Here is an 18155-nt window from a genome sequence, read left to right as displayed (position 1 = left end):
AGTGAAAGTAATCATTTAAAAACTTTTATAGCAATCTGACATTGTAGCAGCATTTTTTACTGTGTATGTGCATGTGTGTTTATCAAAGTATTGGTCAGTAGTGGTTTGGGGAAAAACTGGTCTTACTACAGATCTAAAATTTAAGAAGCCACTATAGTGCAGATACCAGGAGAGCAGTTGAATACAAATCTAGTATTGGTGAATGAGGACCAGTCTAGAGCTATAATTTTGGGAGTCATAAGCATACAAGTGGCGTTTAGAGTATGAAACTGGATGAAGTCTTTGAGGAAGTGAGTATAGATAAAGACGAACTAAAGAAAATTAGGAATTGAACTCTCGGACATTAAAAGGCAACCAGTATGGTAGGCGAAAAACAACAGACGATGGTGTCCTGGAAATAAGTAAAGAAAGAATCCTCAGAAAATGGGACTCATCAACCAAATTGAAGACTTAGAATTTAACAATATGAAGGTCATGGTAACTTTGACAGACAGTAGAGTGATGGCGATGGGTATGGGAGGACAAAAGCCAGGTCAGGATAGTTTGAAAAGAGAATGGAAAGAGAGAAACTGGAGTAAAGACAACTCTTTGGAAGAGTCTTGCAGCAAAGGAGAAAAAATAAATTTCATCTGTATCCCTGTGCACTTCTCTCTCCCTTATTGTTTTGATGTAAATCCCAGACTCATATTATCTCATAAGTAAATCTTTTAATACATTTTCTAAATGATAAGGACTCTTTAAAAAAAAACATAATCCCAATACTGTTTATCAAAGCTAAAAAGAAAAATTAACTGAAATTCCTTCATCACATCAAATATCCAGTACATGTCCAAATTTCCAGTTGGTTTATATATATACATAGTAGGAATATATAATATGTTTACAGTTTGTTTATTCGGATCAGGATCCAAATAATGTCCATTGTGTTATAGTTAGTTGCTATGCCTTGTGAGTCTCTCTTAATAAATAGGGTCCTCTTTCATCTCTTTTCTTTGCTGTTTATTTGTTGAAGAAACAAGATGTTTTGTCCTGTAGAGTTCCCACCATTCATATTTTCTGATTACATTTTTCTGGTATAGTTTAGCATGTTTCTCTGAGTTTCCTATAAATTAGTATTTGGACTGTAATGTTGTGGTTTAATTCATCTTTGTGAGCAGGTAAGATTCCTTCATTGGTAGTGTTCTATTCTTCCTTAAGGAGGCAAATTCTATCAAGTTGGCTCTCTTTGTGATATTAGCATGGTGATTGATACCAAGATCCTTTTCATTTTATCTCTGCCAGCGATTCTTGTTTTAGAACTTTTGTCATTCTGATAGTAGCAAAGTGATATTCCCTTATTTAGATTAAATGTTGGTGCGATTGAACATTGGTTCATGTAACCTTTGGAGATTTGGATCAGCTTCTCTATGAATTGTCTATTGATTAGCCTTTGCCAATTTTTAAATGGATTCTTTATCTTTTTCTTATCAGTTTTTAATAGCTCTGGGTATAATATAGAATTACCCCATTTCTGTCATTTTCCGTACAAATATTTTAATTTATCATGTCAATTAATTTTGTATGGCCATACTTTGTTTCTGAATATCATCAAATACATCTTTTTTTTTTTTCTTAATAACTTCTGGGTCTCCTATATTGGGCAAAAAGGTCTTTTTAAACTCTTGTTTATTCATATAATTTTGCTTCTAAAATTTTGTTATTTTTTAAAAATTTATGATCCACTTGAGATTTTAGTATATAATATAGGGAAGGGTCCACTTTTATTTTCTTCCAGGTAGATAGCCATTTATACCACCACCATTTAGTAAGGAAATTAATCTTTCATCATGCAATTAAATTACCTCTTGTGTCATATATTTAATTCCTAAATTTCTGAGCTTTGTTTCTGTATTCTCTATCATTTTGCCTATTCTTTTGCCAATAATGGACTATCTTGGTTACTTTGGTTTTGAAGTATTTTTAAAGCTGTATAGCAAACCCACCATTTCTCTCCATTAATATTCTTATCATAACTTTCTTGGCTATCCTAAGACATTTACACAAGTATTTTTTGGGATCATTCTTAAAATTATCCAATTGAAAGTGAAAATAACTATTGAAGTGCTAATTAGAATTTGCATTTTAGTTATTTATTTTACTTTTTTGGAGAATCAATGTTTTTGTAATATTAAGTCTTCCCATCCAAGGACATCATATATCTTTCCACTTATTCATTTTTGCTATTGTGATTGACCTGTTTTTATTCCAGTCTCCATTTCTAGTTTTATCACTTGTTGAGGTAAAAACTATCCTTTTCCAGTGTTTATACCAATATTTCATTTTGGCATTGCATTTTCCAGAACTTTCAAAGCAATGTTGAATAAATATAATTATAATTAATATCCCTTTCTTGTTCCCAATTCTAATGGAAGTAGTAATTAAAAGACTTGGATAGGAGAAGCAGCAAGATGGTGGTGGAGTAAGGAGCTCCTAGAGTCACCTCCTGCTACAGGGCAGTTAACAAACACCCAGAGCTCTCTGGAGCTAGCTGAAGTACCTGTCTGGAGGCTCCAGGAGGCCAGAAGAGCATCCTGCAACTTACTTGGGGGAGTGAAAGAAGGAGACTGCCCGTCTGCGAAGAAGACTCATAAATAGAGCACTCCACACCACAGAGGCTGGTGCCCATCCTCCACTGGAGGCACAAGCTGCCTCAGGAGCTGTTCCGCAGCTGGAATTGAAAACTCCACTTTGGGAAACGGACTTTGGCCCAGTGGTTAGGGCGTCGGTCTACCACATGGGAGGTCCACGGTTCAAACCCCGGGCCTCCTTGACCGGTGTGGAGCTGGCCCAAGCGCAGTGCTGATGTGCACAAGGAGTGCCGTGCCACGCAGGGGTGTCACCCGCGTAGGGGAGCCCCACGCACAAGGAGTGCCTCCCATAAGGAGAACCGCCCAGCGCGAAGGAGGGAGCAGCCTGCCAAGGAATGGCGCTGCCCACACTTTCCGTGCCGCTGACGACAACAGAAGCGGACAAAGAAACAAGACGCAGCAAAAAGACACAGAAAACAGACAACTGGGGGAAGGGAGGGGAATTAAATAAATAAAAATAAATCTTTAAAAAAAAAAAAAAAGCTCCACTTCCCCAAAATGGGGAAGGAAGAGCGGTTGGGCACCAATTTCAGCTATGATGAGGAAACTAAGTGGGCTACAGTTCAATCCTGAGAACAGCTGAGGTTTGAGCCTGTCCAGGTCACAAAGAGGCCGGGAGCCGCCATCTTAACTCCGTGCCTGGCATGAGGGGAAACAGGGTGGACTGAAAATCCCAGTGCTGATGAGGACTGGCTTCTTCCCATCCAGATCATATTGCAGGTCAGGCATCTGCGCCAGCCTCTCCGGGAAATTACCGGCCAAGCCGCAGAGGCCAGTGATTATCCTACTCTGGTGGCACAAGCCGCCCCAGGAGCTGCTCTGTGATGGGAATTGGAAGCTCCATTTTCCAAAAACGGGAGGAGGACACAGTTGGCTGCTGATTTCAGCTACTGATTAGAAGACTTGGCTGGCTAAGAGATAACCCTGGGAACACCTGGGGTGAGAACGAGCCCAAGCCAGAAAGAGGCCAATAGCCACCATTCTGACTCTGCCGCCAGCCTGAGGGAAAACTGGGCTGACAGTTTCTTTCACGAAGTTCAGCCTGCAGCCCACCTAGGCTTCAGCCCCGCCTCTGGCAGGGAGGAGGCTGAGGAGCCCTGCACCAGCCTATACAGGTAACTGCAGGGAACTTTGGCTGGCATAGACTGAAAATCAGAAGTCTACCAGGGCAACTGCAGTCATCTTAGGACACATTCTGCATAGATTGCCGCCTACACCTGCAACTCCATCCCCACCCCAGGTAGGGAGAAAGGGATATGAAGCTTCATCAGTCTCTCTGGGCAACTACAGTCTAGGCCTGCACTCGGATTATTCCACATAGTTGTGACTCTGTCCCTACCCCTGACAAAGGAGAAAGTTAGGAGAAGCATCATTGGTCCCTGGTGCAATTGAGGGCAGCTTGAGCCTCCACATCTTATAGCACCAACTATAAGTAGGAGCTGCTTGGCTCCTACTGCACAACCAGCAAGGGAAATGATGGAAGCTCTAAACTAAAGAGGAAAAACTGCACCCAGAAAAAATAGTAAGCCAGATGCAAAGACACCAACAAAAATTACAATCCACACCAAGAAACAGGAAGCTATGGCCCAGTTAAAGGAACAAGATAAGCCTCCAGATGACATAAAGGAGTTGAGACAACTAATCTTAAATGTTCAAGCAAATCTCCTTAATAAATTCAATGAGGTGGCTAGAGAGATTAAGGATATTAAGAAGACATTGGATGAGCACAAAGAAGAATTTGAAAGCATACATAGAAAAATATCATACCTTATGGGAATGAAAGGTGCAATCAATGAAATTAAAAAAACATTGGAGGGAGCAGACTTGGCCCAGTAGTTAGGGCGTCCGTCTACCACATGGGAGGTCCGCAATTCAAACCCTGGGCCTCCTTGACCTGTATGGAGCTGGCCCATGTGCAGTGCTGATGCGCGCAAGGAGTGCTCTGCCACGCAGGGTGTCCCCGCATAGAGGAGCCCCACACGCAAGTAGTGCGCCCCATAAGGAGAGCCGCCCAGCGCGAAAGAAAGTGCAGCCTGCCCAGGAATGGTGCCGCACACACAGACAGCTGACACAGCAAGATGACGCAACGAAAAGAAACACAGATTCCCATGCCCCTGACAACAGCAGAAGCAGACAGAGAAGAACACACAGCAAATAGACATAGAGAACAGACAACGGGGGGGGGGGGGGAGAGAAGGGGAGAGATATAAATAAATCTTTTATAAAAAAATTGGAATCATATAATAGCAGATTTGAGGAGGCAGAAAAAAGGATTGGTGAGCTTGAAGAAATGGCCTTTGAAAGTGAACATACAAAAGAAGAGATGAAGAAAAAAATGGAAAAAATTGAACACGGTCTCAGGGAACTAAATGACAGCAAAAGGCATGCAAACATAAGTGTCATGGGTGTCCCAGAAGGAGAAGAGAAGGGAAAAGGGACAGGAGGAATATTTAAACAAATAATGGTAGAAAATTTCCCAACCTTACTGAAGGACATAGATTTCCCTGTCCAAGAAGCACAATGTACTCCCATCCGAAAAAATCCAAATAGACCAACTCTAAGACACATACTCATTAGAATATCAAAGGCCAAAGACAAAGAGAATTCTGAGAGCAGCAAGAGAAAAGCAATGCATAACATATAAGGGATATCCAATAAGATTAAGTGCTGATTTTTCACCAGAAACCATGGAGGCAAGAAGACAGTGGTCTGATATATTTAAGATACTACAAGAGAAAAACTTCCAGCCAAGAATCTTATATCCAGCAAGACTGTCTTTCAAAAATGAGGGTGAAATTAGAATATTCACAGATAAACAGAAACTGAGAGAATTTCCAAGCAAGAGACCAGATTTTCAGGAAATACTAAAGGGTGTGCTAGAGCCTGAAATGAAAAGACAGGATAGAGGGACCTGGAAGATAGTCTAGAAATGAAGATTATATCAATAAAAGTAACTAAAAGTGTCAAAAGAATGATGAAAATAAAATGACAGATAAAACTCAAATAGGAATAAACTTAACCAATAATGATGTAAAGCACTTGTATTCAGAAAACTGCAACTCAATGTTAAACAAATCAAAAAAGCCCTAAATAACTGGAAGAACATTCCATGCTCATGGATTGGAAGACTAAATATCATTAAGATATCAATTCTACTCAAATTGATATACAGATTTAGTGCAATCCTGATAAAAATTCCGCCAACATTAAAGAAAGAATTGAAAACACGATCATTAAATTTATTTGGAAAAGTAAGGAATCCTGAATAGCCAGAAACATCATAAAAAGGAAAAGTGAATCCTCATCTCCAGACTTTAAATCATAATACCTACCTATAGTGGTAAAAACAACATGGTCCTGGCCTAAAAACAGACACAATAGACCAATGGAACCAAATTTATGGTTCAGAAACAGACCATGACAGGTATGGTCAAGTGATTTTTGACTAGCCTGTCAAACTCACACAGCTCAGGCAGAACAATCCGTTCAACAAATGGTGCTGAAAGAATTGGACATCCATAGCTAAAAGAAGGAAAGAGGCCCCCTATCTCATACCTTATCCAAAAACTAACTCAATATGGATCAAAAAACAAAAAATTAAAGCAAGAACCATAAAACTTCTAGAAGAAATTATTGGAAAATATCTTCAAGACCTGGTGGTAGGTGGTGGATTGTTAAAGAAGATAAGAGAAGGACTGAGTGGACTACTGATGTTTAATGTATGTAGAAGTTTTAATTAGCTTTGCTGTTAAAGTGTGGAAATGGATAGAGTTGGATGGTAACACACAGTTAGTAAGCTAGTTTGTAAATGGAGATGTGACTGAAAATGGTAATCTAGTTATGTAAATGCCAGTTGACAGAATGCTTGAGAATAATCTAGGAACTGGATAGCACAGTAAACCAAGAGGTGGGTGAGAATTGTGGTTGATGGTACAGATGCAAGAGTGTCCTTTGTTAGCTAGAACAAATGTATATCACTATTGTAGGGTATTAAGAATGTGGAGAAGCTTGGGAAAAATACAGCTGGAATGACCTATGGGCCATGGTTAGTAGTAATAATATAATATTCTTGTATCTATGCAAAAGATGTACTGTGTTGATACTGAGGCTGTATGGAAAATGTGAGCCAAATGTACACTATGGACATGGCAATAATCAGATGATATTATTTTATCAGTAGCAAATGATACACCACATTGTGGTATGTTGATGGAAGGGTATTGTTTGGGAATTCTGCACAGGTCCATGATTGTTTTATAAGTTTACAACTTCTGTCATAAAAATAATATATTTAAAAATAATAATAGGGTGGGTTGGGTGAAAAACACACCAAATATTAAATAAGAACTATGATTAGTAAGATTTTGACAGTGTTCTTTCTTAGTTTGTAAAAAACGTCTCTTGACATTGCAAGGGTTTAGTGGAGGGTTGATGTATTGGACCCCTGTATGATGCTATGCATGTTTGCTTTGTAAGTTCACAACTTTTACTATACACTTAATTGTTTATGTACATTCATATATAAATGATGTAAAGATAATAATTGGATTGGTTAGGGGAAAAATACTTTAGTAGTAATATTTTGACTGTGCTGTTTAATCATTAGTTAAAACAGTTTAAAAACAATGCAAGTTATTGTTGGTAGGGTGAGATGTTATATATGTTTGATGTTTTATATGTTTGTTTTGTAAGTTCACAACTATTATACATTTATTGTTTATGTATGAGTGATATATTTCAATAAATTTTTTAAAAACTTGACAAATTTTAAAAAAAAGACTTGGATAATATTTAGAGGGAGGGAGGCAAGAGTAGAAGCAGAGAAACTAGAGTTAGGATGCCACTGCAGACCATGTGAGAGATAGGTTGAATGAGCTAGGACAACATCAATGAATAAATAAATGAATGCATGTGAAGTACATTTTGGATGTGAAACTGAGAAAACATCAACTGGGCAGAGAAAGGTATTCTTTGCTAAAATGGAAAGTAACTGGTTTGGAGGAGAAAGATAGGACAGTTAATGTAAGTGTTTAGCATATTAAGTTTAAGGCATCTCTGAGTGAAAAGGTCAAATAAGTAGTTTCTGGTGTACAGATTTTGACTAGAGAGAAGAAATCTAAGCTAAAGATAGAAATTGGAAATTATTAGAACATGGATTGTGAAACCCATACTCTAGCCATGATTACCTAAAAGCAGAGTCTAAGGAGAAAAGAAGATCATCTAAGACTGATCCCTGGATAAGTCAGGGAGAGGAAGAAGAGGAGCTGTTTTACAAAGAGACTTAAGGAAAAGTGGCAGTGAAAAGAACACCAGGGGAATGTGGGGTTAAGGGAAACAAGGGAGACAGATGTTTTAAGAGATAAAAAGTCTGGTGACTGTCAGCTGCTGCTGACAAATTAAAAGTTTATGACAGAAAAGTAACAAATGAAGTTTGCAATAGGAGTGAAAAAAAGGATAAGGAAGATACAAATACTAGTAGATTTATTGTTTTGATGAAAATATAAATTCTCATTTCAGTTTTCTTTTTTCTTAATTTTTTCTTTTAATTAAGTTAACTAATAAACTGAATATAGTAGGAAAAGGGTAAGGAAAGACAGTTCCTTTATTTGCAGAGCAAATGATCATCTGTCAAAAATTTGATGGAATATACAAAAAATTCTAGAGGTGATAAGTGAGTTTAACAAAGTTGCACAGTATAAGATCAGTATACCAAAAAATGAATCATATTTCTATTTACTAGCAACAAATAATCAGAAATTGAAATATCACTTACAGGTAGTATCAAAAGATATGAAATACTTGGGACTAAATCTGACATAAGTTGTGTGAGAAGAATGAGATAGACTGAAAAAAATGAGAAAGGGAGAAAAATAGTACAGTTATTCAGCAGATTTTAGACTGATGTGAGGTTTGTTATAATTAACTTTAAAATAAAACCAGCCTACTGTGTTTCTTTCAGCATTATTTAGCTGCATATATATATATGCATAGAGAGAGAGCACCTGGTGGGGTTCTTTCAAGGCTGGAATTTCTTAGAGTGCGAAGCCACTAAGGACTACTGCAAAGGCTATTCTCTGTGCCTGAAGCAGCCTAAAGCTATCTTGTCCAAGGCAGTTTTTAAAATTTAAATTTACTCATTATCATTCACCTATACTTTCCAAGATACATTCTGCTGTTTAATTCTTCTTTGGGACTGAACTCCTGAATTGGCTTCTGTTCCCAAATGGCCACACTGCTTTCAATATAATGTACCTACTAATTTCAAACTAATCCTGATATTTTTCATAAGCAGCTTCTACTTTCATAATAGCATGTTACTCCTCCATATTCTATTTCTTGTATTTAAAAAAATGTAAGTCATAATGTAGAGGGAAATACATTTTGGAATATTTTTTAAGGCAGCATAATCCATTTTGCTAATAGAAAAGTAAGCAGGAAAAATTACTGTGTTAACCTTTCCAGAAGAATCAGAAAAGGATCCTTTTTCCAGAAATAGAAATGAAAACAAAAACCTTTTTAGAGAAAGATCTCTTTTTCAATGTGATTATTGACATTCACTGTAGAATACATGATAGTATAATAATAAATTCATTTACTTCTGTTTTAATTTGGATTTTCTTTGATTTTTCTTCTTTGTTTTTCAAGCAATGGGCCACTTTTGCTCGAGTGTGGTATCTCTTAGATGCAAAAATGCAGCCCCCTGGCAAACTTGCTGCTGTGGCATCGATAAAGCTTCAAGGATTGCACAAACCTGTATACCATCAACTGAGTGAGTATCATTTTAGACCTGTTTGTCATTAATACCCAAAGTTTTTATGCTAGAATAAAATCTTAAAGAAGTTTGACTGGATTACTTTTCAGGACCCTCATTTTTTGTTGTTTTTCTGAGGACCCCTTATACCATTCCTGCTAAAACCCTACTAGGACCTAAGCTGAATTTGACTTATTCATAGAAAAACAATACAAACCAGTTTGCCTGGGACAATCCCAGTTTTTGTTATTGTTTCAGCAAAATTATCACTAATACCTCCTTTTACTCTTGGAAATATCCTGATTTAGCCTTTAAATTCAATGGCCTCTCATATACATCTCTTCACGTGGCAGCAACTGGATTTGAATGGAGAATTTTTTAAAATGAGGGCTTAAACTTGCCTTCTCCTCTAAAAACCCTTTCCCCAGAAAGTTATAGAGATCTGACTAGGCATTGAAAATTTACTTTTCCCTGTTTTAAATTCATGGGTTTGCTTTTCTATAAACTTTTTCAAAACTGAAACAAAATAAAAAGTTGATTTCGCATTAGAAGTGGTCTGCTTGTGTTAAAGAGGTTTTTTTGGTTGGTTTGTTTTAGATTTATTTATTTATCCCACCCCCTTGATGTTTGCATTTGCTGTGTCTCTTGTGTGCTGGTCTTCTTTTTTTTTTTTTTAGGAGGCACCAGGAACCAAACCCAGTACCTCCCACATGGGAGGGAGGTGCCTAATCGCTTGAGCCACCGCCACTCCCTGCTTTATCGTGTCTTTCATTGTGTTTTTCCTCCTTGTGTCTCTTATTGTGTTGTTGTGTCAGCTCACTGTGCCTGCCCATTTGTCAGCTTGTTGCCTTGCTTGTCTTCTTTAGGAGGCATTAGGAACCAAACCTGGGACCTCCCATATGGAAGGGGGGAGCTCAGTCACCTAAGCCACATCTGCTTCCTGAGGAGTTTTGATTGATTTCAGTTAACTAGACATTTGAGTGACCACACTGCCAGATCCAATTGTCAGTTCTTATTCCTCATCTTGCTTGACCTTCCCACAGCATTACTACAATTAATCATATTTTTGTCTAACTTTTTATTGTAAGATATATCAGACATACAAAGAAGTATGTGTGTGGCAGTTTGATATTATTTATGAATTCCAAAAGAGATATTGTTTTTATTTTATTTTATTTTATTTATTTCTCTCCCCTTTCCCCTCCCCCCCCAGTTGTCTGCTCTCTGTGTCCATTCGTTATGTGTTCTGTGACGGCTTTGATTCTTATCAGCGGCACCAGGAATTTGTGTTTCTTTTTGTTGCATCATCTTGTTGTGTCAGCTCTCCATGTGTGTGGCGCCTTTCTTGGGCAGGCTGCACTTTCTTTAGAGCTGGGCGGCTCTCCTAATGAGGCACACTCCTTGCACATGGGGCTTCCCTACGCAGGGGACACCCCTACGTGGCAGGGCACTCCTTGCACGCATCAGCACTGCGCATGGGCCAGCTCCACATGGGTCATGGAGGCCTGGGGTTTGAACCGCAGACCTTCCATGTGGTAGGCAGACGCCCTATCCATTGGGCCAAATCTGCTTCCTTGATTATGTTTTTAAATTGGTCTTTTCCTCTGGGCATGATAACCTTTGATTGTGTTAGATTCAGCTGAGACTCTGATTAAATTAAGATTAGAGCTTTGATTCAACCAGTTCATTAGAGTGTGACTCAGTGTTGAGTCCCAGCCCCTTGGTGTGCTGATAAAAAAAGACTTTCACACAGAAGTAGATACACAAGAGAAGAATACAGAGGAATAGAAACAACTCTTTAGATACAGTAGAGGTCCCCAGAAGAGAGAGGAGTCTCATAGTCTGCAGCTGACCTTGTGATGAGAATAGAACAGCTGAGCCAGGAAAGAAACAAACCCCAGGGATAGAGATGAGCCTTATGCCAGCAGCCTACAGCTGAGATCGGAGACGTGTCTAAGCTAATTTTCGTAATCTGGTCTGTTCCTCTGGGCTGATACCCTTTGATTGTATTAGATTGAGCTGAGATGTCTTTGATTAAATTATGTTAAGGTTAGGGCTTTGATTTGACCAGTCAGTAGGGTGTAACTCAGTTTAAGTCATCCTCCTCCCTCTCTTGGTGGGCTATATAAACATACTCACTCAGGAAGACACACAGAAGAAGACACAGGAAGAAAGAGAGCTCTACAGACATGACAGAGGAGATCACTTTGATCCTGTGGCCCTGGGAAGAGAGATGAGTCATTAGCCTGATAGCTTACAGATGAAGACAACAGAGCAGCTGAACTGAGGAAGCCCAGAAAGAAATAAGCCCTATACCAGCCTATAGCTGAGATTGGAAGAAGCTGGGTCCACAAAGCCTTAAGAGGAAGAAGGAACTAGACCAGGCCCGCCATCTTGCCTCTCCGTGGCAACTGACTTGGGTTAGAAAAGCAACCTTGTGTTGGACTCTTTAGGACTTTGCAACTGTAAGCTTTTACCTGAAATAAATACCCTTTATAAAAACCAACAGAGGTGGTGTATGAGAGACTGGGTGCGGGCCCGCCCCCTCTCCCGCGTTAGGAGGCTCCGGGGGAGGTGCTGCACGGTCTTCCGCCTGTGTCAGGGACCGCGGGGCTCAGCGGCACCATGGCATCAGGTGAGGGCAAGCTTTTCGCCGCGGGCGGGGGGTGGGGCTGAGCTTGGACACCAGTGAGCAGTCGCTGGAGCAGGGCTTCTCCAAGTAGGGACAGATCTCCGAAGTAGTGGTCGTGAAAGACAGGGAGACGCAGCGATCGCGCGGATTTGGGTTTGTCACCTTCGACAACATCGACGACGCCAAGGACGCCATGATGACCATGCACGGGAAGTCCGCAGACGGGCGACAGATCCGAGTCGACCAGGCCGGGAAGTCGTCCGCCAGCCAGTGCCGCGGCTACCGAGGCGGCTCGGCCGGGGACCGGGGCTTCCGCGGAGGCCGGGGCCGTGGGTTTTCCAGAGGAGGGGGGGACCAAGGCTACGGGGCAGCAGGTTCGAATCCCGGAGCGGGGCTAGGGGGCCCCAGGAGACTACTACAGCAGCCGGATCAGCGCGGCGGCTAAGGTGACCGGAGCTCGGGCGGGTCCTACAGAGACAGCTACGACAGCTACGCTACACACAACGAGTAAAAATCCTTCCTACTCAAGATTGTCCTTCCAGTGGCTGTATAGTTAAAGATTTGGGGAGCTTCGCTGAATCGTTGATGTGTAGTGGACACACCTCCTTGTATTTTCACTTTTGTAGTCATGTCAGTTCTGATCTCGTCAAACACAGCCTGACAGCCCCTGACCCCAGATGGGCTAGTTAGCAGACTTTTTAGTTTTCGTTGTTTTCGCTTTTATCTTTTTGCGAGAAAGCCCTGTCCGTTTTTAAAGGTCTTACAAACGTTTTGAAAAGCACTTCAGATTTTCCTTTTTTTTTTTATCATGAGCCTTTTTTTTTTTTAAGCCGTGGGGGTTTGTGTGGGTTTTTTTCTTTTTTTGGGAGGGGGGGGGTGTTGCTTTTTTGTTGTTTTTTGGTGGGGTTGGCCCCGCGACGTGGGGTGCGCCGAGTCACTGCTCTTTGAGGCCCGAGAGGACTCTGAATCCACTCGCTGCCGGAAGCCCAGCGAGCAGTGGCTTTCCAACCAAACCCGTTCACGGTGTGAGTGTAGCGCGGTCGGATGGCGGCCCCTGCCTGCCTGCTCCGCTTGCGCAGAGATGTTTTACTCCTTGTTGAGTCCAATCTCCAGTAGACCGCAGGCGTCCCCCCGAGAGGTTCTTGAAAATGTTTATTTATATTGTCCTTTTTTACTAGAAGACGTATGCATACTCCATTGATGTTGTATTTGAAGAGGTTAAGGAATTCTTGTACGCAGTTTTCTTTGGCTTTACGAAGCCGATTAAAGGACCGTCTGAAACGAAAAAAAAAAAAACCAACAGATTTCTGGCACTTTGTATCAGCACCTCTTTGGCTGACTAATAACAGATTGTCCTTTTTTTTTTCCTTCTAACTTTTATTATGAAAATTTTCAAACTTTCTGAAAAGTTTTAAGAAGAATACAATGAATTTCTTTATACCCTCCACTTAAACTAAGCAGTTAACATTTCACCATATATTTTTAAATCAATAATTTGAAAGTAAGTTGCAGATGTCATTACCTCTCACTCCAAATACTTAGCATGTATCTCCTAAGAATAAAGGATAATCTCTTATGTAATCAAAGTGCCATTTTCACACCTAAGAAAATAATCATTTAATTATGAAGTCTAATGTCTAGTTCATTATCCTAATTTCCCTAGTTGTTGCAAGAAATATTTTGGGGGGGGGGCCAGGGGGAGCTACTAGGGATTGAACCTGGGACCTCATACATGTGAAGCAGGTGTTCAACCACTGCGCTACAACCTCTGCTTTTTTTGTTAAGGAGGTACCAGAAATTGAACCCCAGGACCCCATGTGTGAGCTACATCCACTACCAAGAATGCTTTTATAGCTATTAATTTTTTAATTTAAGATCCATCCAAGGTTTATGTATTCCCTTTAGCTGTTAAATTCCTTTAGTCTCTTTTTTAATCTTGATTAATCCTTGTCTTATTTGTTTTCTTACCATTAACTTTTTGATTTGTCCAAGCTAATTTTCTTTTTTTCCTAAGGATTTATTTTCTATTTTTTATTTATTTCCTCCCCGCCCCCCGGTTGTCTGCTCTCTGTGTCCATTAGCTGTGTGTTCCTCTGTGTCTGCTTGCATTATCTGGTGGCACGGGGAAACTGCTTCTCTTTTTTGTTGCGTCATCTTGCTGCATCAGCTCTCCATGTGTGCAGTGCCACTCACAGGCATGCTGCGCTTTTTTCGCAGGCAGGGCTCTCCTTGCAGGGTGCACTCCTTGCGCATGGTGCACCCCTACGCGGGGGTGCCCTTGTGTGGCACGGCACTCCTAGCACATAGCAGCACTGCACATGGGCCAGCTCACCACACGGGTCAGGAGGCCCTGGGGATTGAACCCTGGACCCTCCATATAGTAGACGGATGTTCTCTCAGTTGAGCCATGTCTGCTTCCCTAAGCTCATTTTCATGTACAGAATTTTCTTCTTAAAGCACATTCTTCACATGTTTCTGAATGACATTCTCTCCATTTCTTCCCATCTTACAAACTCCTGTTTCTTAGTCCTCATTGCTGATTTTAGCTTTCTAAACTCCTTATTGTTCTCCTCTCACTAAAAGTTGAGTCTGGCCCAGGGCCCGGTCCTTGGAGCTTTTCTCAATGCTTAGATGATCTTGTTCAGCTTTATGACTCTAAATTTTATTACCTAAATGCTATTGCTTCCCAAATTTCTATCTCCAGTTTTGACCCCTTCCCTGTATTTCAGACTCATGTAGCAAAATTCTACTCAGCAAATCTTCTTGGATGTCTAATAGATATCTCAAATTGAATAAGGTCATTTGAAGATGCCTTGCTTCCTCGTCATCCCCACCCAAACCAACCTGTGCCCTCCCAGTTTTCCACATCTTAATTAATAACATCTCTGTTCTAGTTTCTCTGGTTAAAAGACTTTTGCTTCATCTTTGACTCCTGTTTTCCATCCACCTCTCATCATTGCTATCACATCTGTTCTACTTTGAAACCACTGTACTCTGTCTGGAATTATTCTGATGTCTTCTTACTGATTTCACTACTTCCTCCATTGCTCCACTGTGGTCTTTTCTGGTCTTCACAGAACTGCTACAATTATATCTTCTAAATGAAAGTCAGAGTAAAAGCCCAAGTTCTGCCAGTACCCTATAAGAACCTACATGATGTGACTACTATACCTTACTAGCTTTATTTCCTATCTTCCTGTCCCTTGAGCAGTACACTGTAGGCACATAGCCCTATTGTTATTGCCTGAACTTGCCTCCCAAGCACATATTTTTCTTAGGGCCTTTCAAGTTTCAGCTCAGTCATTTACAATATGAGAGAAGGTTTTCCTGATGCCTCTTCCTGCTCCCCCTTTTACCCTCTGTAACTTTGTCTTACCTTTAAAAAAAATAGCATTTACTTTTATCGTCTGACATATTATGTATTTGTTTATTGCTTGGTTCCATCAGTAGACTAAGTTCCAAGAGGGTAGGGACTTTACCTGTTTTATTCATGGCTGTATTTCCAGTGCCAATAATAGTGTTTGACAGACAATTGGAGTGCAAGAAATATTTGTTGAATGAATTATGCATTTATGAATACTAGTTCTAAGAGTGAAGAAATTACTTTGAGCCAGGGCTCTTGCTTTAAGCTAACTTAGATTTTTAAATTGGTAGAGCTAGGGAGAAGAGTATTCCAGATGATTTGATTTGGACAAGGGCAAAGGTTTGTGATTTTTCCTTATTTCTTATAATTGCTACTCTAACCTTGTGGTTTTTACATCCACTTAATAAAAATTTTAATAAGGAATCAAAATAAACCCCATGCCCTTGAAATCTATAAATAAAGAATATAGATCTAAGGGTTTTGTTGTGTTAATCTTTGTTTTCCAAGCACTTAGTTCAATGTTTGGCCCATAGTAGATGCTTGTCAGAAACATTTTGTGTATAGACTTTCTAAATTATTTTTTAATGAGAATTTGACTTATACTCCCACCGGTAATAAACCTATTTACTTTTTTTTTTTTTTTTAATGGACTGGGGACTGGGGACTAAACCTAGAACCTCATATTTGGGATGCTGGCACTCAACCATGTGCCACACTGGCTTCCCTGAGTTGGTTTTTTCATTTGTTTTGCTTGTCACTTGCTTTTTGTTTTTTCAGTAGGCACTGGAAACCAAACCTGGGGCCTCCCATGTGGGAGGCAGGTGCTCATCCACTTGAGCTAGCCACATCTGCTCCCTAGACCGTATTTACTTTTAAATCTTTTTTTCCTTTTTTTTTGCAAAGCAAGGGAATGCCATAGTCATAGAATTACAAATTCATAAAATAGTATAATTGCTTAGAACTTTAGCTATTTTGTTTAACTCCTTCATTGACAGTTAACAAAACTAAAATTGGAAGGATAAAGTGATTCTCACTGTCACTCAGCTGTGATACTTGTTTCCCATTTAGGACCCATTCCACTTCAGGGTGATTGCACTGTGTTTGGTTTCTCTGCTTATTTTTTCCTCAGCAATAGTGTCAGCAAGATTATAAACGTTCTCTCTTTATTTGTCTTTTTATAAATACAAATGATACAAAATTGGGGGGAAAGTAGAATTGATAGTAGTCACTTAATTTCCTTCTTTGTTAACTCCAAGTTCTACCTCCTTACAAGCTGGTCATTGTTGCAGAAGTATTCCTTAAGTACTGATGAAGAAGCAGTCAGCTAGAACATCAAAAACACTACTGTTGCTGCCTATCAAGTCATCCTTTTCTAGTACGGGAGAATAGCTTTACAACGAATTTAGAAATTTAAAGACTGGTATTTTTCTTTCACAATATTTAATGTATAACTTATATTAACAAAACTTCATGTCTACAAGATCACACTAAAATTAAAAATTGCAAGCAATTTTCAATTTAGAAACATGCAGTATTTTAAGAGTTTCTAAGTATTATGCGTGCATTTTAAACATACTTATTTGAAAACTGACTTAAAATTTCTTAGGAAAATAATAATATATATAGGTCATATTTCCAGGACTAGCAATAAAAGTGTTGAGATTTTCCAAATGTCCTGCCAGTTCTTTCTATATTTAATATATAAAAGAATAACAGAAGTCTATTCAAGGATTTCAACGTTACACTGTGACTTGCTTTATATTTTAATGTATTTATGTTTTGATAAGCTCTATAAATAACAAGGCCACCTTTTTTTAAAGTCATGATTTCTCATAAAATTATCCTTATTTTTGCTTTCTAAAATATAGGTGACTGCGGGGATCATGTTGTCATAATGAACACAAGACACATTGCATTTTCTGGAAACAAATGGGAACAAAAAGTATACTCCTCACATACCGGGTAAGATAATGTCATTATCAAGAAAGGTAGTCTGTTAAAATACATTATTCTTTAAGAATACTGATGATCTTTTTTAAAAGAAAAAAGGTATTTTCAAAACTTGACATTTAAGATAATACTCACTTTACTCATTTTACATATATAATCTACTCAGTCAAGAAACAGAACTGCACCAAATACTAGTTAATACCTCTCAGATGTACTTTGTATCTCTTTATCCTGGAAACTTTTCACATAACCTCTCTTATTATGATCATTCTAATTTATTAGTCATTCTTCACACTTCTTTCTGTTTGCTTCCTATAATTATACTGCTGATAACAGAACAATCCTGAAGATCTGATAGTCCATGAGATGTTGAAGGTATAGTGAGCCAAAATCCCATGGTTGGAAGATAACCTAAAATCTCCACAGCATCCCTTTACCAAGTTGTAGGTCTGTCTGTCTATACTTCAGTAATAGAGATCTCATACCTCTTGAGGCAACCCTTTCATTCCACCTTTTTAAATGGTCTAATTTTTAGAAATACCTTTATGCTACTTTCTCTAGCTTTCATATGATCTAAGTTTTCCTCTTTGAGACAGTGGGATAATTATAATAACTCTTCCTCGTGACATCCTTCATATATTTTGAGTCAGTAAGTGCTTTTCCCCAGGCTAAACATTCCCAATTTTTTCAAAGTTCTTTATATTGCTTGCCTCAGATATCTCCATTATATCTTGTTCATTCTTCTCTATGCACAATTTTGTTTGTCATTATCCCTTTTAACGAAGTACAGTCTCTTGGGTATGTTGTGATGCTTTCCTAATAAAATGAGAC

General features: G+C 39.2%; 2 protein-coding genes across 2 annotated transcripts in view; both read left to right on the top strand.

The window, feature by feature from the left end:
• Positions 1 to 18155, top strand: part of MRPL13 (mitochondrial ribosomal protein L13) — a 52939-nt gene that overhangs the window by 2315 nt on the left and 32469 nt on the right. The window contains exons 2-3 of the mRNA XM_004480746.5: positions 9273 to 9396; positions 17243 to 17336. Coding sequence (XP_004480803.2) covers positions 9273 to 9396; positions 17243 to 17336 — 218 coding nt within the window. The remainder of the gene's footprint in view (positions 1 to 9272; positions 9397 to 17242; positions 17337 to 18155) is intronic.
• LOC101436196 (cold-inducible RNA-binding protein) lies at positions 12004 to 12521 on the top strand. Its single transcript, XM_012520537.3, is given in 2 exon segments — positions 12004 to 12045; positions 12048 to 12521. Coding segments are annotated over 2 exon segments (516 nt in total).

This window comes from Dasypus novemcinctus, chromosome 14 (assembly GCF_030445035.2).
Source record: "Dasypus novemcinctus isolate mDasNov1 chromosome 14, mDasNov1.1.hap2, whole genome shotgun sequence".
In the NCBI taxonomy this organism is placed as follows: Eukaryota; Metazoa; Chordata; class Mammalia; order Cingulata; family Dasypodidae; genus Dasypus; species Dasypus novemcinctus.
The sequence above is the reverse complement of the archived record's forward strand: the minus strand, read 5'-3'. Positions and strand labels throughout refer to the sequence as shown.